The sequence below is a fragment of the Staurois parvus genome, unplaced genomic scaffold (genome assembly GCF_062004578.1).
Source record: "Staurois parvus isolate SC_StPar_1 unplaced genomic scaffold, SC_StPar_1.0 ptg001161l, whole genome shotgun sequence".
NCBI classification, from domain to species: domain Eukaryota; kingdom Metazoa; phylum Chordata; class Amphibia; order Anura; family Ranidae; genus Staurois; species Staurois parvus.
Window position 1 is genome coordinate 195,198 of NW_028318957.1, and position 27,237 is coordinate 222,434.

General features: G+C 44.0%; 1 protein-coding gene across 1 annotated transcript in view; it reads left to right on the forward strand.

Annotated features, from left to right (window-relative positions):
- Positions 1-22,171, forward strand: part of LOC149439078 (NACHT, LRR and PYD domains-containing protein 6-like) — a 109,559-nt gene extending 87,388 nt beyond the window's left edge. The window contains exons 8-11 of the mRNA XM_089659494.1: positions 6,659-6,823; positions 11,591-11,755; positions 13,852-14,016; positions 19,902-22,171. Of these exons, the coding sequence (XP_089515620.1) occupies positions 6,659-6,823; positions 11,591-11,755; positions 13,852-14,016; positions 19,902-19,989 (583 nt within the window). The 3' untranslated portion in view covers positions 19,990-22,171. The remainder of the gene's footprint in view (positions 1-6,658; positions 6,824-11,590; positions 11,756-13,851; positions 14,017-19,901) is intronic.
- The last annotated feature ends 5,066 nt before the right edge of the window (positions 22,172-27,237 follow it).

A 27,237-nucleotide genomic window follows, 5' to 3' on the forward strand; every position in this document is an offset into this window, starting at 1 on the left:
CTTAAAATATTCCTAATCACACAATAAAATGTTATAGATCTTAGAAAGTTTGAAATATCAAAGAAATTACAGTATTTTAGCACAGTCTCACCACTCCCAGAATCTTGATTTTGAGGCCTCCCAGTGGGATGCAGTTGGGAAAAGAAATGTTTCTGGGCAGTCAGGCACCAGAATTTAACTGAGCATCAGCATCTATGGTGGAATTCTTTTCCTTCAAATAGTCCTCAAAACAAAATGGCAGCTGGAAATTCTCAGCAAAATGGCCGCAGGTAGCAAGTGATGATAGTGCAGTATATAGTAGCAACAGGGTAGATAAAAAGTAGTTTAGAAGTTTTAAGTTTTTAGAAGTAGTCTTTAGAAATTGTTAGAAGATTGTTCTCAATTTGAAGTGTTTGGCATTTTATATCATACAAGTCCTTTGTTCCGAGGGACCTCCCAACAGGCTTGATGATTAGACGGTTGAGCAGTTTGCGTACCTAGAGATGTTTCGAACCTGTCCACTGGGGACAGTCAGGTATTACAAATGAATTGATGGTCTTAATGATGACTCACTCTTTTATATAAGCAGTATGCCTTTATGGATCAATTATATGTCCTATTCAAGTATAGATGATTTCCCTTCTAACTCTTGGATAAGGACCATAGAAAGATGTGAATACATTTGGTTTCTCATTTTTCTGATATATGAACTGTATTGGAAAGGCTGATTTCCTTTAAAAATATAGCAATTACCCAATTCACAAACCATCTTATATTTTATCACTTCAAACTTCAGTTGAGTGGGATGCAATACCCAACCTTATCGAATAGATTGTCCCTTGATGGAAAAGTGTTGGTAATATACTTTCTGATAATGTTTCCGTTGGTATATATCAAGCTTTAACTTCCTCAACCTAGGATGTTAACCCCTGACAGTCAGCTAGTATTCCCAATTTTGGATAATATAATTTTTCTTAATAAACAGCAGGGTGGATTTGATTTAAATCAAACTGATTTAAATCACGATTTAAATCACTAGTCAGTAAGGTTTGATGTAAATCCTAGTTTTCTACATAAAGACTAATTCTTGCTGGTATAACTTTAATATGCAAGTAGATGAAGATTTTTAGAATAACAACTTTTCATATTAGTTTTTTTATCCCCAGTTTAATAGGTTAATCATTCATATTTTGACAACTTTTCTGTTGTACTTAGGAAGGAGAAAAATAATCATTACCTTAATAATAACAATTTAAATAGATTTATTCAACTGAAACAATAACATTCCAGCATATGTTATTTGCTTAAACATCCATGTTTGTTAACTAATTTGGCTAATCAAAATATATATATTTTAAGAAACGTAGACTGTCAGCCCCTCCCTCCTCACACTGTCAGCCCCTCCCTCCTCACACTGTCAGCCCCTCCCTCCTCACACTGTCGGCCCCTCCCTCCTCACACTTAGTTTCACTTTCTTCTTGTGCAGATCTATTCCACTCCAAACAATCAGAAAAATATTGTTTCTATTCTATTCACTGAACTTCTTGAAACTTCGCACTGAAGGGGCTGATTCTGTATTCATAGGTTTGTAGAAGTTAGGATGAAGGTCTTTTTCTTAACTCTGTTCATGTTATAACATTTTTGCTGTGAAGAGGCATGTGATCTCCGCTGAGTCAAATTCAGTTTTGAGAACTGCAAAAGTAAACCAATCATCTGTGATAATATCTTGTAGGCAGAGAAACTGCCCAATAATCTTACAAAAACCTCTGGAAGAGCATGACATTGTGAATGGATTCATGGAATTTATTTACCAAAAAAAGAAACATATACAGCCTTATTCTACGTAATTAAAAAACTAATCTTTATTTCATGATGGAATAACCTTTGGATGGTAATATATTTTCCTCAAAAAGCATTTTATTTTAAAAAATCCGATTTAAATCAAAAAAATCTGATTTAAATTAAAAAAATCCGATTTTTAAAAAAAAAATCATTGATTTTTATCCACCCTGATAAACAGTCAAAAAGTCATCACAGGGGAGAGCGGATATAGTGAATGTGGGGCAGTGGCATCCCGAGGCATGTGCAGGGGGTGCGGCCCGCACTGGGTGACACTGAGGTACCGAGATAAAAGGTGACACTGGACCCACTCCACAAAAAGGTAAGTTATATAGTAAGCCGGCGATCTCTGCAGGATGGATCGGATCTGCGGATTGACCATAATGGATCAGAGTTCAATCCATTATGCTCAATCCGCAGATCTGATCCATTCTGTGGGAATCGTCGGAGGGGGTGTCACCAAGTGTTATCGCACTGGGTGACACCAACCCTAGGGACGCCCCTGATATGGGGTCCAGGGAGAGCATATATAGTGAATGCAGGTTCCGGGGAGAACAGACATAGTAAATGCGGGGTCCGGGGAGAGTGGATACAGTGAATGCGGGGAACGGGGAGAGCGGATACAGTGAATGCGGAGTCCGGGAATATGGATATAGTGAATGCAGGGTCCGGGGAGAGTGGATATAGTGAATGCGGGGTCCGTGGAGAACTGATATAGTGAACGCGGGGTCCGGGGAGAGCAGATATAGTGAATGCCGGGTCCGGGGAGAGCGGATATAGTGAATGCGGGGTCCAGGGAGAGCGGATATAGTAAATGCGGGGTCCGAGGAGAGCGGATATAGTAAATGCGGGGTCTGGAGAGAGCGGATATAGTAAATGCGGGGTCCGAGGAGAGCGGATATAGCAAATGCAGGGTCCAGGGAGAGCGGATATAGTAAATGCGGGATCCAGGGAGAATGGATATACTGAATGCAGGATCCGGGGAGAGCGGATATACTGAATGCAGGGTCCGGGGAGAGCGGATATAGTGAATGCAAGGTCCGGGGAGAGCGGATATAGTAAATGCAGGGTCCGGGGAGAGCGGATATAGTGAATGCAGGGTCCGGGGAAAGTGGATATAGTGAATGCGGGGTCCGTGGGAGCGGATATAGTGAATGCGGGGTCCGAGGAGAATGGATATACTGAATGCAGGGTCCGGGGAGAGAGGACATAGTGAATGTGGGGTCCGGGGTTTAGTAACACACTACAGTTAGTTTGGTATCTGTATAAATAGATGACATTAAAGATGCTCATACATGGGAGAATCTGATCTTAATGCAATGAGTGATCAGAGCATCAAACAAATTCTTTTCATTTGGCGTGCTATTCAGTTCCAGAAGATCTCCCCATTACTGAACATTTGTTACCTAGCGCCATGACGTCCTATGAGCACAGAGCTCTGATCAGCAGAGATAAATAGAATATCAGATACAATCCTCCCGTCCAATTACTAGCAATGCTGATTCCGGCCTCACACTGTCTGCTGATCCCATTCATGCTCCATACACAAGGAGATGACAGCACAATACGAGTCATGTCAGTGGTATTCTGTGCTCATCCTGTGTATGGAGATATCACCGTCTCTACACATGGAGGACAATATTGGGGGGTCTACTCCATTATAACATTTGTCTTATAAAATTCTATTTCCTGGAGATTTATAAAGTGATCGAATATAAATGATTCCAATAAAGAGAAATGAGCTCCATTCATGTAGAGAATAGTTCCATTCATTCCTGGGGGGGGGGGGGGATTCATTTCCTTCTGGTAACATTCTTCTCTTCTACAGATTGTCCTCTATTCACCTGACAGACAGTTCCTGCCTCCACCTGGCATCTGGAATAAGAAATAACCCGACACTGAGGACACTGAACCTGTCTAAGAACAATCTGGAGGGTCGTAATTTCAGGGATCTGATGGCGGCTCTGACAACAAGCCGGATCGAGGGATTACAGTGAGTATAACAGGACTGACTGAGACAATCATATTCTGGGACAGATTAACATTCAATTGTCTAAATCTTCGGATCTTCTCTAACTCTGTTATCAGCAATAAATTAGACTTTTTCTACATCTGGCCATAAGTGGATCAAATATGGACAGGTTTAGTAAGGACCAGCCAAGATCTGACCCATCTATGGGCAGGCTGGTTGTACTGAAGTTGATCCGTCAATCACATTCAGTACAACCATCCTCTGGGACTTTTTGCATTCGATCACTGCCGGAGGTCTATAGCAGCTAACAGTGATCAGTGTTCTGCTGGCAGGGAAGGCTTCCTGTTGGCAGAACACAGTTGTGCGGCAGGAGAGATTCCCCCATCCATTCTGACTGTGTTGATGGGGGGGATTGAGCAATTGTCTTTCTTTCCACCCGCAGTGGAAGGAAAGAATATTGTATAGTCTGTAGCTTACTTAAAGCTCCCCACACACAGTACAGTCTGATCTTACAATCTTCTTTACCTCCATTGCCTAATTGGATACAAACTGACTGGATACATTGGGTAGGTCCTCATATGATTTAAAGTTGTACAAACAGCATAATATCAGATGGTAACATGGTGACCCTATAGACTATAAAATGTAAACATTAAAGTGTTACTAAACCCACAACAGTACAATCAGTCTGTAGATGCAGTAAAGCATGCTTGTGATACTCACTGTGGAACCTAAGGGGTTAGTACTCGGCATTGTGTAAAAGGCTGACTGCTCCTTTCTGCTTTGTTCCTCTCCTTTTTCAAGCGACCATCTCTTATCTTCGGATAAGACAGACTGAACCGTAGTCAGTCTGCACATGCTCACTTTAGTGTGTATTTCTAGATAGTTTTTTTCCCTTGGGAGGGTGCATATGATCAGCACAGGTCCAATTAGCGCTGTCCAGACAGAGATCGGGGGTTCTGCATCCTCCTGGAGCAGAAAGAAAACTCCAACAAGCTTTAACCAGTGCTCTGCTGTACACTGATAGAAATCAAAAGACTGTTATATACTGCTGATGAGAAAAGGTATTTAGCAATTCATATTTACTAAAATAATTGCATTTCCATGTTGTGTGTACTGTGGGAGACCAGATATAGTGAATGCAGGGTCCAAGGAGAGCGGATATAGTGAATGCGGGGTCCGGGGAGAGCGGATATAGTGAATGCAGGATGCATGGAGATCAGATCTAGCAAATGCGTGGTCCGGAGAGAGTGGATCTAGTGAATGCAGGGTCTGGGGAGACTGGAAATAGTGAATGCCAGGGTCCAAGTAGAGCGGATATAGTGAATGCAGGGTCTGGGGAGAGCGGATATAGTGAATGTAGCTTAGTGGAGATCAGATATAGTGAATGCAGGTTCTGGGGAGAGCGGATATAGTGAACGCAGGGTCCAGGGAGACTGGATATAGTGAATGCAGGGTCCAAGGAGAGCGAATTTAGTGAATGCAGGGACCAAGGAGAGCGAATTTAGTGAATGCGGGGTCCGGGGAGAGCGAATATAGTGAATGCGGGGTCCGGGGAGAGCGGATATAGTGAATGCGCGGTCCGGGGAGAGTGGATCTAGTGTGCGGGGTCCGGAGAGAGCGGATATAGTGAATGCAGGATCCAGTGAGATCGGATATAGTGAATGCAGGGTCCAGGGAGACCGGATATAGTGAATGCAGGGTCCAAGGAGAACAGATATAGTGAATGTGGGGTCTGGGGAGATCGGATATAGTGAATGAAGGGTCCAAGGAGAGCGGATATAGTGAACGCGGTGTCCGAGGAGAGCGAATATAGTGAATGTGGGGTCCGGAGAGAGCGGATATAGTGAATGCCAATATCGGAGAGAGCGGATTTAGTGAATGCGGGGTCCAGGGAGAGCAGATATAGTGAATGTGGGGTCCAGGGAGAGCGGATATAGTGAATGCAGGGTTCCGGGGAGAGCGGCTATAGTGAATGCGGGGTCCGGGGAGAGAGGATATAGTGAATGCGGGGTCCGGGGAGAGCGGATATAGTGAATGTGGGGTCCAGGGAGAGCGGATATAGTGAATGCAGGGTCCGGGGAGAGCGGATATAGTGAATGCGGGGTCCGGGGAGAGCGGATATAGTGAATGCGGGGTCCGGGGAGAGAGGATATAGTGAATGCGGGGTCCGGGGAGACCGGATATAGTGAATGCGGGGTCCGGGGAGAGCGGATATAGTGAATGCAGGGTCCAGGGAGAGCAGATATAGTGAATGCAGGGTCCGGGGTTTAGTAACACTCTACATTTATTTTGGTATCTGTATAAATAGATGACATTAAAGATGCTCATACATGGGAGAATCTGGTCTTAATGCAATGAGTGATCAGAGCATCAAACAAATTCTTTTCATCTGGCGTGCTATTCAGTTCTGGAAGATCTCCCCATTACTGAACATTTGTTACCTAGCGCCATGACGTCCTATGAGTACAGAGCTCTGATCAGCAGAGATAAATAGAATATCAGATAAAATCCTCCCGTCCAATCACTAGCAATGCTGATTCCGGCCTCACACTGTCTACTGATCCCATTCATGCTCCATACACAAGGAGATGATAGCACAATACGAGTCATGTCAGTGGTATTCTGTGCTCATCCTGTGTATGGAGATATCACCGTCTCTACACATGGAGGACAATATTGGGGGGTCTACTCCATTATAACATTTGTCTTATAAAATGCTATTTCCTGGAGATTTATAAAGTGATCGAATATAAATGATTCCAATAAAGAGAAATGAGTTGCATCCATGTAGACAATAGTTCCATTCATTCCTGGGGGGGGGGGGGATTCATTTCCTTCTGGTAACATTCTTCTCTTCTTCTACAGATTGGATGATAATCACCTGACAGACAGTTCCTGCCCCCACCTGGCATCTGGAATAAGAAATAACCCGACACTGAGGACACTGGACCTGTCTGGGAACAATCTGGAGGGTCCTCATTTCAGGGATCTGATGGCGGCTCTGACAACAAGCCGGATAGAGGAATTACGGTGAGTATAACAGGACTGACTGAGACAATCATATTCTGGGAGTTTCCATTGAAATCTTCCTGAGACCTCTATGCCTGGCCTGAACAGAGCAGAGACAATCACTGCAGACATTTTTCCATCAGATAATTGAACTCACCAAACACTTTGCAACCATGAATATTTTTCTTGTATGCAGGACGTTCCGGCAAACTATACAATGTGGAAGAATTCGGTATATATAGTGATATAGAGTAAAATTTCCTGCCTCATTTCAGTGCCTGTCTTGCAGGAAATTACAATGAAAGAGAAAAAAATGACATCATACAGATACAGGGGAGGATGCAGAAAATACGAGTGCATTAAAATCCGTGACCATAGGCAATACGTGAACAAAACTGAGCTGCATGGTCGAGGTGCCAGAAAGAAGTCTTTAATGCGCCAATGCCACAAAAAAAACGGTTACAATACGCCTGACAACACCTTGACGCCTCACCGGGTTTTTTGTGGCATCGGTGCAGTAAAGGCTTCTTTCTGGCAACTTGACCACGCAGCTCTTTTTTGTTCAAGTATTTTCCCATTGTGCTTCTTAAGAAAAAAAAAAATACACCATCTTTTTACACAGCAGCCTGTATTTCTCTTGAGGTTACGTGGGAGTTTTCTTTGTTTCCCAAATAATTATTCTGGCAGTTGTGGCTGCTGTTAATTGGTCTACCTGACCTTGGCCTGGTATTCCCTGAATTTTCCACTCCTTAATAAGTGATTGAACAGTACTGACTGGCATATTCAAGACTTTGCATATCTTTTTATATGCTTTTCCGTCTTTATAAAGATCCATTACCTTGTTACGCAGGTCTTTTGACAGTTCTTTCTGATCCCCATGGCTCAGTATCAGTATGCTTGGTGCATTCATGTGAGAGCTAACTAACTCATTGAAAATTTTTACACAGACACTGATTGCAATTGAAAAAGCCACAGATGTGGGAAATGAACGTTTATTTGCCATTGTAACCTGTGTGTCCCCTTGTGTGTCTGTACCAAGGCCGAACATTCCAGGGGAGGGAAACTTTTGCTCAGGTCTATTTGGGTGATTTCTGTTATTAGGATTTAAAAAAGAGCCAAACAACTCTGTGATAATAAATGGCTCCTCCATGTCTTTATGGACCTTGCTTTTCGCACTGGTGTGCAGTCATGTTGGAACAGGAAGGGGCCATCCCCAAATTCTTACCACAAAGTTGGGAGCATGAAATTGTCCAAAATGTCGCCTTAAGAGTTCCCTTTACTGGAACTAGGGGGCCAAGCCCAACCCCTGAAAAACAACCCCACACCATAATCCCCCCTCCACCAAACTCTACACTTGGCACAATGCCGTCAGACAAGTACCATGCTTCTGGAAACCGCCAAACCCAGACATGCCCATCGAATTGCCAGACAGAGAAGCATGATTGGTCACTCCAGGGAACACATCTCCACTGCTCTAGAGTCCCGTGGCGGCGTGCTTTACACCACGGCATCCAACGCTTTGCATTGCACTTGGTGATGGAAGGCTTTGATGAGCGGATATAGTGAATACGGGGTCCGGGGAGAGCAGATATAATGAATGCGGGGTCCGGGGAGAGCGGATATAGTGAATTCGGGGTCCGGGGAGAGCGGACATGGTGAATGCTGGGTCCGGAGTTTAGTAACACTCTACATTTATTTCGGTATCTGTATAAATAGATGACATTAAAGATGCTCATACATGGGAGAATCTGATCTTAATGCAATGAGTGATCAGAGCATCAAACAAATTCTTTTCATCTGGCGTGCTATTCAGTTCCGGAAGATCTCCCCATTACTGAACATTTGTTACCTAGCGCCATGACGTCCTATGAGTACAGAGCTCTGATCAGCAGAGAGAAATAGAATATCAGATAACAATCCTCCCGTCCAATCACTAGCAATGCTGATTCCGGCCTCCCACTGTCTGCTGATCCCATTCATGCTCCATACACAAGGAGATGATAGCACAATACGAGTCATGTCAGTGGTATTCTGTGCTCATCCTGTGTATGGAGATATCACCGTCTCTACACATGGAGGACAATATTGGGGGGTCTACTCCATTATAACATTTGTCTTATAAAATTCTATTTCCTGGAGATTTATAAAGTGATCGAATATAAATGATTCCAATAAAGAGAAATGAGTTCCATCCATGTAGAGAATAGTTCCATTCATTCCTGGGGGGGGGGGGGGGGATTCATTTCCTTCTGGTAACATTCTTCTCTTCTTCTACAGATTGTATGGTAATCACCTGACAGACCGTTCCTGCCCCCACCTGGCATCTGGAATAAGAAATAACCCGACACTGAGGACACTGAACCTGTCTGGGAACAATCTGGAGGGTCCTCATTTCAGGGATCTGATAGCGGCTCTGACAACAAGCCGGATAGAGGAATTACAGTGAGTATAACAGGACTGACTGAGACAATCATATTCTGGGAGAGTTTCCATTGAAATCTTCCTGAGACCTCTATGCCTGGCCTGACCAGAGCAGAGAATCACTGCAGACATTTTTCCATCAGATAATTGAACTCACCAAACACTTTGCAATCATGAATATTTTTCTTGTATGCAGGACGTTCCGGCAAACTATACAATGTGGAAGAATTCGGTATATATAGTGATATAGAGTAAAATTTCTGCCTCATTTCAGTGCCTGTCTTGCAGAAAGGATAGCAGGAAATTACAATGAAAGAGAAAAAAATGACTTCATACAGATACAGGGGAGGATACAGAAAATACGAGTGCATTAAAATCAGTGACCATAGACAATACGTGAACAAAACTGAGCTGCATGGTCAAGGTGCCAGAAAGAAGTCTTTACTGCGCCAATGCCACAAAAAAACGGTTACAATACGCCTGACAACACCTTGACGCCTCACCGGGTTTTTTGTAGCATTGGCGCAGTAAAGGCTTCTTTCTGGCAACTTGACCACGCAGCTCTTTTTTGTTCAAGTATTTTCCCATTGTGCTTAAGAAAAAAAAAACACACCATCTTTTTACACAGCAGCCTGTATTTCTCTTGAGGTTATGTGGGAGTTTTCTTTGTTTCCCAAATAATTATTCTGGCAGTTGTGGCTGCTGTTACTTGGTCTTCCTGACCCTGGCCTGGTATTCCCTGAATTTTCCACTCCTTAATAAGTGATTGAACAGTACTGACTGGCATATTCAAGACTTTGCATATCTTTTTATATGCTTTTCCGTCTTTATAAAGATCCATTACCTTGTTACGCAGGTCTTTTGACAGTTCTTTCTGATCCCCATGGCTCAGTATCAGTATGCTTGGTGCATTCATGTGAGAGCTAACTAACTCATTGAAAATTTTTACAGAGACACTGATTGCAATTGAAAAAGCCACAGCTGTGGGAAATGAACGTTTATTTGCCATTGTAACCTGTGTGTCCCCTTGTGTGTCTGTACCAAGGCCGAACATTCCAGGGGAGGGAAACTTTTGCTCAGGTCTATTTGGGTGATTTCTGTTATCATTAGGATTTAAAAAGAGCCAAACAACTCTGTGATAATAAATGGCTCCTCCATGTCTTTATGGACCTTGCTTTGCGCACTGGTGTGCAGTCATGTTGGAACAGGAAGGGGCCATCCCCAAATTCTTCCCACAAAGTTGGGAGCATGAAATTGTCCAAAATGTCATCTTAAGCGTTCCCTTTACTGGAACTAGGGGGCCAAGCCCAACCCCTGAAAAACAACCCCACACCATAATCCCCCCTCCACCAAACTCTACACTTGGCACAATGCCGTCAGACAAGTACCGTGCTTCTGGAAACCGCCAAACCCAGACACGTCCATCGAATTGCCAGACAGAGAAGCATGATTGGTCACTCCAGAGAACACATCTACACTGCTCTAGAGTCCCGTGGTGGCGTGCTTTACACCACGGCATCCAACGCTTTGCATTGCACTTGGTGATGGAAGGCTTTGATGAGCGGATATAGTGAATACGGGGTCCGGGGAGAGCAGATATAATGAATGCGGGGTCCGGGAGAGTGGATATAGTGAATTCAGGGTCCGTGGAGAGTGGATATAGTGAATTCAGGGTCCGGGGAGAGCGGATATAGTGAATTCAGGGTCCGGGGAGAGTGGATATAGTGAATTCAGGGTCCGGGGAGAGTGGATATAGTGAATTCGGGGTCCGGGGTTTAGTAACACTACATTTAGTTTGGTATCTGTATAAATAGATGACATTAAAGATGCTCATACATGGGAGAATCTGATCTTAATGCAATGAGTGATCAGAGCATCAAACAAATTCTTTTCATCTGGCGTGCTATTCAGTTCCGGAAGATCTCCCCATTACTGAACATTTGCTACCTAGCGCCATGACGTCCTATGAGTACAGAGCTCTGATCAGCAGAGATTAATAGAATATCAGATACAATCCTCCCGTCCAATCACTAGCAATGCTGATTCCGGCCTCCCACTGTCTGCTGATCCCATTCATGCTCCATACACAAGGAGATGATAGCACAATACGAGTCATGTCAGTGGTATTCTGTGCTCATCCTGTGTATGGAGATATCATCGTCTCTACACATGGAGGACAATATTGGGGGGTCTACTCCATTATAACAGTATTATAAAATTCTATTTCCTGGAGATTTATAAAGTGATCGAATATAAATGATTCCAAAAAAGAGAAATGAGTTCCATCCATGTAGAGAATAGTTCCATTCATTCCTGGGGGGGGGGGGGGGATTCATTTCCTTCTGGTAACATTCTTCTCTTCTACAGATTGGATGATAATCACCTGACAGACAGTTCCTGCCCCCACCTGGCATCTGGAATAAGAAATAACCCGACACTGAGGACACTGGGCCTGTCTGGGAACAATCTGTGGGGTCCTCATTTCAGGGATCTGATGGCGGCTCTGACAACAAGCCAGATAGAGGAATTACAGTGAGTATAACAGGACTGACTGAGACAATCATATTCTGGGAGAGTTTCCATTGAAATCTTCCTGAGACCTCTATGTCTGGCCTGAACAGAGCAGAGACAATCACTGCAGACATTTTTCCATCAGATAATTGAACTCACCAAACACTTTGCAATCATGAATATTTTTCTTGTATGGAGGACGTTCCGGCAAACTATACAATGTGGAAGAATTCGGTATATATAGTGATATAGAGTAAAATTTCTGCCTCATTTCAGTGCCTGTCTTGCAGAAAGGATAGCAGGAAATTACAATGAAAGAGAAAAAAAATGACTTCATACAGATACAGGGGAGGATGCAGAAAATATGAGTGCATTAAAATCAGTGACCATAGACAATACGTGAACAAAACTGAGCTGCATGGTCGAGTTGCCAGAAAGAAGTCTTTAATGCGCCAATGCCACAAAAAAAACGGTTACAATACGCCTGACAACACCTTGACGCCTCACCGGGTTTTTTGTAGCATTGGTGCAGTAAAGGCTTCTTTCTGGCAACCTGACCACGCAGCTCTTTTTTGTTCAAGTATTTTCCCATTGTGCTTCTTAAGAAAAAAAAAACACACCATCTTTTTACACAGCAGCCTGTATGTCTCCTGAGGTTACGTGGGAGTTTTCTTTGTTTCCCAAATAATTATTCTGGCAGTTGTGGCTGCTGTTAATTGGTCTACCTGACCTTGGCCTGGTATTCCCTGAATTTTCCACTCCTTAATAAGTGATTGAACAGTACTGACTGGCATATTCAAGACTTTGCATATCTTTTTATATGCTTTTCCGTCTTTATAAAGATCCATTACCTTGTTACGCAGGTCTGAGCTAACTAACTCATTGAAAATTTTTACAGAGACACTGATTGCAATTGAAAAAGCCACAGATGTGGGAAATGAACGTTTATTTGCCATTGTAACCTGTGTGTCCCCTTGTGTGTCAGTACCAAGGCCGAACATTCCAGGGGAGGGAAACTTTTGCTCAGGTCTATTTGGGTGATTTCTGTTATTAGGATTTAAAAAGAGCCAAACAACTCTGTGATAATAAATGGCTCCTCCATGTCTTTATGGACCTTGCTTTGCGCACTGGTGTGCAGTCATGTTGGAACAGGAAGGGGCCATCCCCAAATTCTTCCCACAAAGTTGGGAGCATGAAATTGTCCAAAATGTCGCCTTAAGAGTTCCCTTTACTGGAACTAGGGGGCCAAGCCCAACCCCTGAAAAACAACCCCACACCATAATCCCCCCTCCACCAAACTCTACACTTGGCACAATGCCGTCAGACAAGTACCGTGCTTCTGGAAACCGCCAAACCCAGACACGTCCATCGAATTTCCAGACAGAGAAGCATGATTGGTCACTCCAGAGGACACATCTCCACTGCTCTAGAGTCCCGTGGCGGCGTGCTTTACACCACAGCATCCAACGCTTTGCATTGCACTTGGTGATGGAAGGCTTGAATGAACGGATATAGTGAATGCAGGGTCTGGGGAGAGCAGATATAGTGAATGCGGGGTCCGGGGTTTAGTAACACTCTACATTTATTTTGGTATCTGTATAAATAGATGACATTAAAGATTCTCATACATTTTCTTTTCATCTGGCGTGCTATTCAGTTCCGGAAGCTCTCCCCATTACTGAACATTTGTTACTTAGCGCCATGACGTCCTATGAGTACAGAGCTCTGATCAGCAGAGAGAAATAGAATATCAGATACAATCCTCCCGTCCAATCACTAGCAATGCTGATTCCGGCCTCACACTGTCTGCTGATCCCATTCATGCTCCATACACAAGGAGATGATAGCACAATACGAGTCATGTCAGTGGTATTCTGTGCTCATCCTGTGTATGGAGATATCACCGTCTCTACACATGGAGGACAATATTGGGGGGTCTCCTCCATTATAACATTTGTCTTAGAAAATTCTATTTCCTGGAGATTTATAAAGTGATGGAATATAAATGATTCCAATAAAGAGAAATGAGTTCCATCCATGTAGAGAATAGTTCCATTCATTCCTGGGGGGGGGGGGGATTCATTTCCTTCTGGTAACATTCTTCTCTTCTTCTACAGATTGTCCTATACTCACCTGACAGACAGTTCCTGCCCCCACCTGGCATCTGGAATAAGAAATAACCCGACACTGAGGACACTGGACCTGTCTGGGAACAATCTGGAGGGTCCTCATTTCAGGGATCTGATGGCGGCTCTGACAACAAGCCGGATAGAGGAATTACAGTGAGTATAACAGGACTGACTGAGACAATCATATTCTGGGAGAGTTTCCATTGAAATCTTCCGAAGACCTCTATGCCTGGCCTGAACAGAGCAGAGACAATCACTGCAGACATTTTTCCATCAGATAATTGAACTCACCAAACACTTTGCAACCATGAATATTTTTCTTGTATGCAGGACGTTCCGGCAAACTATACAATGTGGAAGAATTCGGTATATATAGTGATATAGAGTAAAAGTGTCTGTCTTGAAGAAAGGATAGAAGGAAATTACAATGAAAGAGAAAAAATGACATCATACAGATACAGAAAAAATGAGTGCATTAAAAACAGTGACCATAAACAATACATGAACAAAACTGAGCTGCATGGTCAAGTTGCCAGAAGGAAGTCTTTACTGCGCCAATGCCTCAAAAAAGCCCGGTTACAATACACCTGACAACACCTTGACACGCCTCTCCGGGCTTTTTTGTAGCATTGGTGCAGTAAAGGCTTCTTTCTGGCAACTTGACCACGCAGCTCAGTTAAGTTCAAGTATTTTCCCATTGTGCTTCTTAAAAAAAAAAAAAACACACCATCTTGTTACACAGCAGCCTGTATTTCTCCTGAGGTTAGATGGGGTTTTTCTTTGTTTCCCAAATAATTATTCTGGCAGTTGTGGCTGCTGTTAATTGGTCTACCTGACCTTGGCCTGGTATTCCCTGAATTTTCCACTCCTTAATAAGTGATATTCAAGACTTTGCATATCTCTTTATATGCTTTTATCTTTATAAAGATCCATTACCTTGTTACGCAGGTCTTTTGATAGTTCTTTCTGATCCTCATGGCTCAGTATTAAGCCTGCTCAGTGCTTCCATGTGAGAGCTAACGATTTCATACTACTTTTACACAGACACTGATTGCAATTGAAAAAGCCACAGATGTGGGAAATGAACGTTTATTTGCCATTGTAACCTGTGTGTCCCCTTGTGTGTCTGTACCAAGGCCGAACATTCCAGGGGAGGGAAACTTTTGCTCAGGTCTATTTGGGTGATTTATGTTATCATTAGGATTTAAAAAGGAGCCAAACATAATAAATGGCTCCTCCCTGTCTTTATGGACCTTGCTTTGTGCACTGGTGGGCAGTCATGTTGGAACAGGAAGAAGCCATCCCCAAATTCTTCCCACAAAGTTGGGAACATGAAATTGTCCAAAATGTCACCTTAAGAGTTCCCTTCACTGGAACTAGGGGGCCAAGCCCAACCCCTGAAAAACAACCCCACACCATAATCCCCCCTCCACCAAACGTTACACTTGGCACAATGCCGTCAGACAGGTACCGTGCTTCTGGAAACCTTCAAACCCAGACACATCCATTAGATTGCCAGACAGAGAAGCGTGATTGGTCACTCCAGAGAACACATCTCCACTGCTCTAGAGTCCCGTGGTGGCGTGCTTTACACCACGGCATCCAACGCTTTGCATTGCACTTGGTGATGGATGGCTTGGATGCAGCTGCTCGGCCATGGAAACCCATTCCATGAAGCTCTCTACGCACTGTTGTTGGGCTCATCTGAAGGCCACACCAAGTTTGGAGGTCTTTAGCTATTGACTCTGCAGACAGTTGGCGACTTCTGCGCACTGTGCGCTTCAGCATGCGCTGACCCCACTGTCTGTGGCCTACCACTTAGTGGCTGTTGTTCCCAGTTGCTTCCACTTTGTTATAATCCCACTAACAGTTGAGCGTGGAATATTTAGTAGCCAGGAAATGTCACGGATGGACTTATTGCACAGGTGGCCACCTATCACGGGACCACGCTTGGAGTCACTGAGCTCCTGAGAGCGACCCATTCTTTCACCAATGTTTGTAGAAGCAGTCTGTTTAACAACTAATAGCATCACATACCGCCAACACATATGGGGGGGGGGGGGAGTTAAGGCCTCCTCCGGTTTCAGGGCCTTATTCACAGGATTAGAATTGGAACTATAATAAGGTGGTTGGGTTTTATAACTTTATATATAATTAGAATTGAACACGACCTTATGTAGGCAATAAATAGGACACACATGATGATAAGTTGATGAATGATATATATAATGGGACCTGTATGGATCATATGTTTTAAAGTGATAATAAAGGCAATTTGTAAAAAAGAAAACTAACAAACATGTGATACTTACCTGCTGTGTGCAGTCATTTTGCTCCTCTTCTCGGGTCTCCCGCTGGCACTTCTGGCTCCTCCTTCCTATCAAGTCCTCCCAGAGGAAGCAGCTCACTATGGGGGCACCTGAGCAGGATCTCTCCTAAGCCACTGCTCTGCGCGTATATTCATACACCAAACCGCAGTCCAACACCTCCCCCTCCTCTTTGGGACACTGGCTGTGATTGACAGCAGTGGGAGAAAATTGCTCCTGCTGTTGTCGTAGCCAAAGAGGAGGTAGAGTCTCCGGAAAGCCGAGGCTCCTGTGCACATTGTTAGCAGCTTACCAGTCCTAAGATGTGTTGGAGGCATTTATTTCCTGATTTCAGGCCTTTCCTTTATCTTCTCCTGTTGATCCTGCCAGTAAAGCTGTGTACACACAGGAAAGTTTTTTTTTTTTCCGCTCAACCAGTGGGATAGAAAAAAAAAAACCAGATCCCTGTATCAACACAAAGGATGATGTAGGGATCTCTCCCACTGAGATATTGTATTCTGACAGGGAGACTCCCCTCCAGCCAGAATACACTGATCAGGGATTGCAGCCATTGGCTTTCCAGCATGCCGTTCAACAGACCGGCTGAACCAGCTGATTTTCTGCCCATGTGTATCAGGCTTAAAGTGGTTGTAAAGGATAAAGGTTTTTTACCTTCATACAGTACATTTTATGCATGAAGGTAAAATCCTTTTGTGTGCTGCTCCCCCCACAGCCCCCCTAATACAAACCTGAGCCCCTTTTGATTCATGATGTGCACGAGAGCCTTGGCTGTCCCAGGACATACTCATCTCATTGGCTTAAACAGGAGCCAGTGTCCATCGCAGCCAGTGAGCCACTGAGAAGAGGGCAAGGCCGAGCCGCGGCTCTGTCTGTCTTATGGACACAGAGAGCAGGTTTTGGGAGCGAGCATGCACCAGTGCCCCCATAGCAAGTGGCTATTGGGGGCGCTGGTCAAGGGGGAGAAGCACCAGTGGGGGACCCCAGAAGAGGAGGATTGGATTGTACACAGCAGTATAACATCTTCTTTGGGGTTTCTGTTTTTTTAAATTGAACCTTTAGTACCACCTTAACACACTTCCTGTTCTAGGATGACTGACTGCACTGTGTGTAGGAAAAGCAGAGTTGTCACCCAAGCCTGCACAACTGATTTGGGCTACAAACATCTTCTGTCTGCATCTTCATTATGGGGGGGGGGTGCAGGAAATTAGTAATTTACAGACACTTTCTTGGAAGGAAATTACTAATTGCCTATAAGAAGAGTAGAAAGACAAAGCATTTCTGGAAAGATCAACTTGTTAAACAGAGTACATAAATAAATGAAATTCAACTAATGCAGCCACCACATTTGGGCTTAATTCAAATCTGAGTGTAGTGGTTTTCAGCGTTTACTGCAATTTTTATTATTAATAGTAATAATATTAATAAAAAATAAACACCTAAACCCAAACAAAAAATACATTATTATTATTATTAATAATGATGATGAATAAATAAATGTAAAATAAATACACAAATAAATAAAAATCATAAATACTATGTAACAATAAATTCATAATAATTACCGTATTTTTTGCTCCATAAGACGCACCTAGGTTTTAGAGGTGAAAATCAAGAAAAAAAATATTCTGAACCAATGGACTGCAGACACGGTACAGAAAATGACCAGAGACTGCGGACACAGTACAGGAGGCGACCAGAGACTGCGGACACGGTACAGCAGGCGACCAGAGACTGCGGACACGGTACAGGAGGCGACCAGAGACTGCGGACACGGTACAGGAGGCGACCAGAGACTGCGGACACGGTACAGGAGGCGACCAGAGACTGCGGACACGGTACAGGAGGCGACCAGAGACTGCGGACACGGTACAGGAGGCGACCAGAGACTGCGGACACGGTACAGGAGGCGACCAGAGACTGCGGACACGGTACAGGAGGCGACCAGAGACTGCGGACATGGTACAGGAGGCGGTCAGAGATTGCAGACAGTACAGGGGATGACCAAGAGACTGCGGACCTTTGGGGAGGATGGGGGAACGGGTACCTGAATTTGACAGGTACCTGCTCCCACTTCTACGGAGTTGTCCTCCCTTTAGTGTGGGCACCCGGTTGACAGCCGGGTTCCCACTGCGCATGCACGAGAAGCACCTTGCTTTGTGAATGGCCCGGCGTCTTCTGGGATCTGTCATGTGTCCCAGAAGATGCTGGGCCATTCACAAAGCGCAGCGCTTCTCGCGCATGCGCAGTGGGCACCTGGCTGTCACAGCCGGGTGCTGACACTAAAGATGCCGGCGCGGGAAGACTGTACAGTGCTGGACTGAGGAACACGTAAGGTCATGCTGCAGAGAAAAGCTGAGCGGCCGGCCTGATATTCTGACACGGTGGTGGCTGCGGAAATACCGGACCGGCCGCTCAATATTCGTTCCATAAGATGCACGGACATTTCCCCCCCTTTTTTTGGGGGGAAAAAGTGTGTCTTATGGAGCGAAAAATACGGTAACCCATAACCCCCTAACCTCAAAAAAGTCATAAAATAATAATAAAAATGTATTATTAATAATGTGTTTTTTGTTCAGGTGTTTATTATAATAGTAATTATTAATATAAACACCTAAAAAATACATTATTATTATTAATAATAATAATAATTTTATATTTTTTTTAGGGTAAGGGTTAATTATTTATTTTTTATTTATTTATCATGGTTTTTTTTGTTTATATGTGTATTTATTTATTTATATATTTTTACTTTTTTTTTTACATTTTTTCATTTGAGCAGAAAATCGTACAAAAACGTGCAAAAGCGCGCAAATACGCACCAATCACACGTTTCTATTGTCTTCTATGGGAATAAAAACGCGCCAAAGACGTGCACATCTTCTCAATCTGAGCTACAAAAGTAGCTCCAAAACTTTTTTGAGCTTCAGCCGTTCTGTTTCAGGTGACTTGGAGTGGAGATGTGAACCATCTCCATAGAGGAATATTGATTTTTTTTTTTCCCCCCTGAACGTTTTTGAGCTTCGAACTTCGCGCTGTAAAACGCTCAAGAATGGGGCCTTAAAGACTGGTAAGCTGCAATATGTCACAGTTTTGCTCTTGGATATACAGTAGATATAATTTTAACTCCTTCCCTGCTGCAGGGACCCCAAAACAATCTACAAAAGCTGACGACCTGTAGAATATAAACATGGTAGTTACACATTTTTGTTACATTATATTATGGTAACTGTTTGTCAAAGCTATATTTTCAGTAAAAAAAAAAAAAACAAACATTCAAATTACATTTACTGCATCCTAACAAAGTGTGCCCATCAGAGTGCCATTTACCATGAAAAGTGCCCATTGGCCTCTGAAAATCTTTATTGAAGTAGAAACACACCCTACCTTGAGGGCAGACAGGGAGCGGGAGCCGGAAGAGGTAGCGAGCTGCAGGGGGCGGAGAACCTTGCTGAGGGTGGAGAGGCGCCTGCATGAAGTCACATCGTACCCTGCGGGCAAAAAAGGAGCAGGAGAGATGCCGAGCCACAGGGGGCACACACGACGTCATTGATTGCTGGGATGTCCACGGTCCCAGCAACCAATGACTGCTGAGTGGCGGGGATATGACCCTTTAGTCTGGTGGGCTGACGGTCCGGACAGGAGCATCACTTGGTCGGTGTCCGGACCGCAGTCCACCATTTAATGATGGCTGCTTTATATCCTCTCTTCTAGGATCTGGAACAATTCCTTGTCACATGAAACTAAAAGGAAACTGAAAAAGCTGGAATCCCTCCGACCAGAACTGAAGGTTTCTACATGATGAATCCAGAGGAAGAAACTCTGCTACAGCTGTGAATGGGACATTGCTCAGGATGACGAGGAGAATAAGATTTTGATACGAATAACCCGACCCAAGAGAGGAATGAAACATCAAAGAGGAACTAATCCACACAGGACAGGATGGGGGGAGGACTTTGTAACTGTTTTGTTTCCAAGACTTCTGAACATGAAGGGGTGACACTCCAGTCAGCCATGAACATTTTCCCCATCAAGTGACTTGGGAGACACGGCTGTCTCTAATGATCGTCCTTGCATTCGTCTTCCACAGCTCATCCAGAGATAATACAGGCGGAGTGATGAAGAGATGGCACCAGTGGTGTATTTAGGTTTTAGGCTGCCCTAGGAAACACAAAAATTGGTGCCAATTGTGTGCCAATGGCAATTTTCCAAACATTCCAAACTTTATTTTACAATGTAATATTTATTACTGCGTTCTTTCATAATTCTGTTTGTGGGTTGGATGCTAGACTGTCCAATAAGAGAGCCCAGAACTAGTTCTGTCATTGACTGCTATAGCAGATTGAAGGTCTACAACGCCTTGAAAAAGTATTCCTACATTCACACCCCTTGAAATGTTCCACATTCTGTCCTGTTACAAACCGTCATAAACCGAATAAATCCGTGAAAAGTGTGATGGCATTTGTATTCGGAGTCAATACTTTGTAGGACCCCCTTTGGCTGCAATTCCAGCTGCAAGTCTTTTTGGGGATGTCTCTTTGCACATCTAGAGAGGGACATTTCTGCCCATTCTTCTTTGCAGATTTGCTCAAGCTCTGTCAGATTGGATGGAAAGCGTCTGGGAACAGCAATTTTCAGGTCTGGCCACAGATTTTCCATTGGATTTTGGTCTGGACTGTGACTGGGCCATTCTAACACATGAAGATGCTTTTGATCTAAACTATTCCATTGTAGCTCTGGTCGGATGTTTCGGGTCGTTGTCCTGCTGGAAGGTGAACCTCCACCCCGGTCTCAAGTCTTTTGCAGACTCCTTCTAATATTGCCCTGTATTTGGCTCTATCCACCTCGCCATGAACTCTGACCAACTTCCCTGTCCCTGCTGAAGAAAAGCATCCCCACAACATGACGCTGCCACCACCATGTTTCACGGTGGGGGTGGTGTGTTCAGGGTGATGTATATTGTTAGTTTTGCTTTTAGGCCAAAAAGTCTCATCTTGGTCTCCTCTGACAAGAGCCCCTTCTTCCACATATTTGCTGTGTCCCCCACATGGCTTCTCACAAACTTCAAACGGGACTTCTTAATGGCTTTCTTCCAACAATGGCCACTCTTCCATAAAGGCCAGATTTGTGGAGTGCACGACTAATAGTTGTCCTGAGGACAGATTCTCCCCCCTGAGCTGTGGATCTCTGCAGCTCCTCCAGAGTTCCCATGGGCATCTTGGCTGCTTCTCTGATTAATGCTCTCCTTGCCTAGCCTGTCAGTTTAGGTGGACGGCTATGTCTTTGCAGTTGTGCCGTACTCTTTCCATTTTCAGATGATGGATTGAACAGTGCTCTATGAGATGGTCAAAGCTTGAGATATCTTTTTATATCCAAATCTTGCTTTAAACTTCTCCACAACTTTATCCTTGACCTGTCTGGTGTGTTACTTGGCCTTCATGATGCTCTTTGTTCTCTAACAAACCTCTGAGGGCTTCACAGAACTACTGAGATCACATGACACACAGGGGGACTCTCTTTACTAATTAGGTGACTTCTGAAGGCAATTGGTTCCACTAGATTTTAGTTAGGGGAATCAAAATAAAGGGAGCTGAATACAAATGCCCGCCACACTTTTCAGATATTTATTTGTAAATCATTTATCACTTTCCTGCCACTTCACAATTATGTGCTGCTTTGTGTTGGTCTATCACAGAAAATCCCAATAAAACACATCGACGGTTTTGGTTGGAACATGACATGTGGAAAATTTCAAGGGGTATGAATACTTTTTCAAGGCACTGTATATTCACAGCACTGTAGTAAACAAGACATTTGACACTTTGATTAGTCTGCCAGAGAGGGAAAAATGAGAAACCTTTCTAATCAAATATTTAGATGTAATAGTTCAGATTTACTTGTCATAAGAGAAGCAGAAACATCTTCAGATCGGTATGTTGTCTTCATTTGAATATAATACATAAATAAAGCAAATATTTGTACAAGCGCCTTACTTTTTCTTTCATTTCATCTTATTTAAAGTATCCAAGGAAGAGAAAGCTGATTTAGGGCCGGTTCACAGCAGTGCAGGAAATGCTCATTTCTGTGTGCGTTTTCCACACCGCAGAATACGCTGCCTTTGCTGGACACATGAAGATGCCAATAAATGTTAATGCATCTAGAAAATGTGTACATTTTGCAGCCACCAAATCGCATAGTACTGCAGTATCAGACAATTTGGTGCAGCACATTTTTTAATGTAGCTCCCTCCTCGTCAGCTAGGGGGAGCTCTAGCTCTAATTGTTAGTGAGGAGGGCTGAGTAGCGTCCTGGGTGTGATAGAGGGAAGTCAAATTTTGGTCAGGGCTGAGAGGCTCTGCAGACCAGCTTTCTGGTTACTTCCCCCTGCACTAGAACTTTGGAGGAAGATCTAGAAGCAGTGGGCGGAGGTAAAGAGTGGCTGGTCTGTAGTCTTAGAGGATCCTGGCCAATCCCCGACAGGAGGCATGGCAAGGGGTCAGGGCATCCTTTAAGAGTAACTGAGCCAGCTCAGCAGCGGGGGAGTTCGAATGGAAGATGAGGTTGGAGAGGAGGAGCCTGGGAGGGGGCTCAGATGGGGAAGGGCTCACCTACAGGCAGGGGAGCTTGGAGGAAGCAAAGCTTGGGACTTCACTAGCCCCCAGAAAGAGGATCACCTATGCAACGGGAAAGGAGCGGCCCAACTAGAAGACATGGTAGCAGCCACTAACCCACCAGCGGCACAGGAGAAGGACTGAGTGAGTAAACTTGCACCCCTGGGCCAGGGAGGGGAAAGATGCACTCTGCTGGGAAACTAGATTAGCTTTTCACCTGGGACTGTTTCACACTGCAGTGGCATCGCAGGCACTGGAACCTGCCCAGGGATTCACCCAGTACAGCTGGATGAGGAGAGGATTCATCTGGGGTGGTACAACAGGAGATGCTGGCGACAGGACATGCTGGCTAGCACTGCAGAAGAAAATGTTGCTGTAAAGGCTTGTACATAAATTAAAAATAAATAAGTGATGTAGCGCCGCTAAATAATAGCTCATCTGAAGGCCACACCAAGTTTGGAGGTCTTTAGCTATTGACTCTGCAGACAGTTGGCGACTTCTGCGCACTGTGCGCTTCAGCATGCGCTGACCCCACTGTCTGTGGCCTACCACTTAGTGGCTGTTGTTCCCAGTTGCTTCCACTTTGTTATAATCCCACTAACAGTTGAGCGTGGAATATTTAGTAGCCAGGAAATGTCACGGATGGACTTATTGCACAGGTGGCCACCTATCACGGGACCACCCTTGGAGTCACTGAGCTCCTGAGAGCGACCCATTCTTTCACCAATGTTTGTAGAAGCAGTCTGTTTAACAACTAATAGCATCACATACCGCCAACACATATGGGGGGGGGGGGGAGTTAAGGCCTCCTCCGGTTTCAGGGCCTTATTCACAGGATTAGAATTGGAACTATAATAAGGTGGTTGGGTTTTATAACTTTATATATAATTAGAATTGAACACGACCTTATGTAGGCAATAAATAGGACACACATGATGATAAGTTGATGAATGATATATATAATGGGACCTGTATGGATCATATGTTTTAAAGTGATAATAAAGGCAATTTGTAAAAAAGAAAACTAACAAACATGTGATACTTACCTGCTGTGTGCAGTCATTTTGCTCCTCTTCTCGGGTCTCCCGCTGACACTTCTGGCTCCTCCTTCCTATCAAGTCCTCCCAGAGGAAGCAGCTCACTATGGGGGCACCTGAGCAGGATCTCTCCTAAGCCGCTGCTCTGCGCGTATATTCATACACCAAACCGCAGTCCAACACCTCCCCCTCCTCTTTGGGACACTGGCTGTGATTGACAGCAGTGGGAGAAAATTGCTCCTGCTGTTGTCGTAGCCAATGAGGAGGTAGAGTCTCCGGAAAGCCGAGGCTCCTGTGCACATTGTTAGCAGCTTACCAGTCCTAAGATGTTTTGGAGGCATTTATTTCCTGATTTCAGGCCTTTCCTTTATCTTCTCCTGTTGATCCTGCCAGTAAAGCTGTGTACACACAGGAAAGTTTTTTTTTTTTCCGCTCAACCAGTGGGATAGAAAAAAAAAAAAAAAAACCAGATCCCTGTATCAACACAAAGGATGATGTAGGGATCTCTCCCACTGAGATATTGTATTCTGACAGGGAGACTCCCCTCCAGCCAGAATACACTGATCAGGGATTGCAGCCATTGGCTTTCCAGCATGCCGTTCAACAGACCGGCTGAACCAGCTGATTTTCTGCCCATGTGTATCAGGCTTAAAGTGGTTGTAAAGGATAAAGGTTTTTTACCTTCATACAGTACATTTTATGCATGAAGGTAAAATCCTTTTGTGTGCTGCTCCCCCCACAGCCCCCCTAATACAAACCTGAGCCCCTTTTGATTCATGATGTGCACGAGAGCCTTGGCTGTCCCAGGACATACTCATCTCATTGGCTTAAACAGGAGCCAGTGTCCATCGCAGCCAGTGAGCCACTGAGAAGAGGGCAAGGCCGAGCCGCGGCTCTGTCTGTCTTATGGACACAGAGAGCAGGTTTTGGGAGCGAGCATGCACCAGTGCCCCCATAGCAAGTGGCTATTGGGGGCGCTGGTCAAGGGGGAGAAGCACCAGTGGGGGACCCCAGAAGAGGAGGATTGGATTGTACACAGCAGTATAACATCTTCTTTGGGGTTTCTGTTTTTTTAAATTGAACCTTTAGTACCACCTTAACACACTTCCTGTTCTAGGATGACTGACTGCACTGTGTGTAGGAAAAGCAGAGTTGTCACCCAAGCCTGCACAACTGATTTGGGCTACAAACATCTTCTGTCTGCATCTTCATTATGGGGGGGGTGCAGGAAATTAGTAATTTACAGACACTTTCTTGGAAGGAAATTACTAATTGCCTATAAGAAGAGTAGAAAGACAAAGCATTTCTGGAAAGATCAACTTGTTAAACAGAGTACATAAATAAATGAAATTCAACTAATGCAGCCACCACATTTGGGCTTAATTCAAATCTGAGTGTAGTGGTTTTCAGCGTTTACTGCAATTTTTATTATTAATAGTAATAATATTAATAAAAAATAAACACCTAAACCCAAACAAAAAATACATTATTATTATTATTATTATTATTATTATTAATAATGATGATGAATAAATAAATGTAAAATAAATACACAAATAAATAAAAATCATAAATACTATGTAACAATAAATTCATAATAATTACCGTATTTTTCGCTCCATAAGACGCACCTAGGTTTTAGAGGTGAAAATCAAGAAAAAAAATATTCTGAACCAATGGACTGCAGACACGGTACAGGAGGCGACCAGAGACTGCGGACACGGTACAGGAGGCGACCAGAGACTGCGGACACGGTACAGGAGGCGACCAGAGACTGCGGACACGGTACAGGAGGCGACCAGAGACTGCGGACACGTTACAGGACGCGACCAGAGACTGCGGACACGGTACAGGAGGCGACCAGAGACTGCGGACACGGTACAGGAGGTGACCAGAGACTGCGGACACGGTACAGGAGGCGACCAGAGACTGCGGACACGGTACAGGAGGCGACCAGAGACTGCGGACACAGTACAGGAGGCGACCAGAGACTGCGGACACGGTACAGGAGGCTGTCAGAGATTGCAGACAATACAGGGGATGACCAAGAGACTGCGGACCTTTGGGGAGGGAGGGGGAACGGGTACCTGAATTTGACAGGTACCTGCTCCCACTTCTACGGAGTTGTCCTCCCTTTAGTGTGGGCACCCGGTTGACAGCCGGGTTCCCACTGCGCATGCACGAGAAGCACCTTGCTTTGTGAATGGCCCGGCGTCTTCTGGGATCTGTCATGTGTCCCAGAAGATGCTGGGCCATTCACAAAGCGCAGCGCTTCTCGCGCATGCGCAGTGGGCACCTGGCTGTCACAGCCGGGTGCTGACACTAAAGATGCCGGCGCGGGAAGACTGTACAGTGCTGGACTGAGGAACACGTAAGGTCATGCTGCAGAGAAAAGCTGAGCGGCCGGCCTGATATTCTGACACGGTGGTGGCTGCGGAAATACCGGACCGGCCGCTCAATATTCGTTCCATAAGATGCACGGACATTTCCCCCCCTTTTTTTGGGGGGAAAAAGTGCGTCTTATGGAGCGAAAAATACGGTAACCCATAACCCCCTAACCTCAAAAAAGTCATAAAATAATAATAAAAATGTATTATTAATAATGTGTTTTTTGTTCAGGTGTTTATTATAATAGTAATTATTATTAATATAAACACCTAAAAAATACATTATTATTATTAATAATAATAATAATATTATATTTTTTTTAGGGTAAGGGTTAATTATTAATTTTTTATTTATTTATCATGGTTTTTTTTGTTTATATGTGTATTTATTTATTTATATATTTTTACTTTTTTTTTTACATTTTTTCATTTGAGCAGAAAATCGTACAAAAACGTGCAAAAGCGCGCAAATACGCACCAATCACACGTTTCTATTGTCTTCTATGGGAATAAAAACGCGCCAAAGACGTGCACATCTTCTCAATCTGAGCTACAAAAGTAGCTCCAAAACTTTTTTGAGCTTCAGCCGTTCTGTTTCAGGTGACTTGGAGTGGAGATGTGAACCATCTCCATAGAGGAATATTGATTTTTTTTTTTTCCCCCCTGAACGTTTTTGAGCTTCGAACTTCGCGCTGTAAAACGCTCAAGAATGGGGCCTTAAAGACTGGTAAGCTGCAATATGTCACAGTTTTGCTCTTGGATATACAGTAGATATAATTTTAACTCCTTCCCTGCTGCAGGGACCCCAAAACAATCTACAAAAGCTGACGACCTGTAGAATATAAACATGGTAGTTACACATTTTTGTTACATTATATTATGGTAACTGTTTGTCAAAGCTATATTTTCAGTAAAAAAAAAAAAAAAAAAAACATTCAAATTACATTTACTGCATCCTAACAAAGTGTGCCCATCAGAGTGCCATTTACCATGAAAAGTGCCCATTGGCCTCTGAA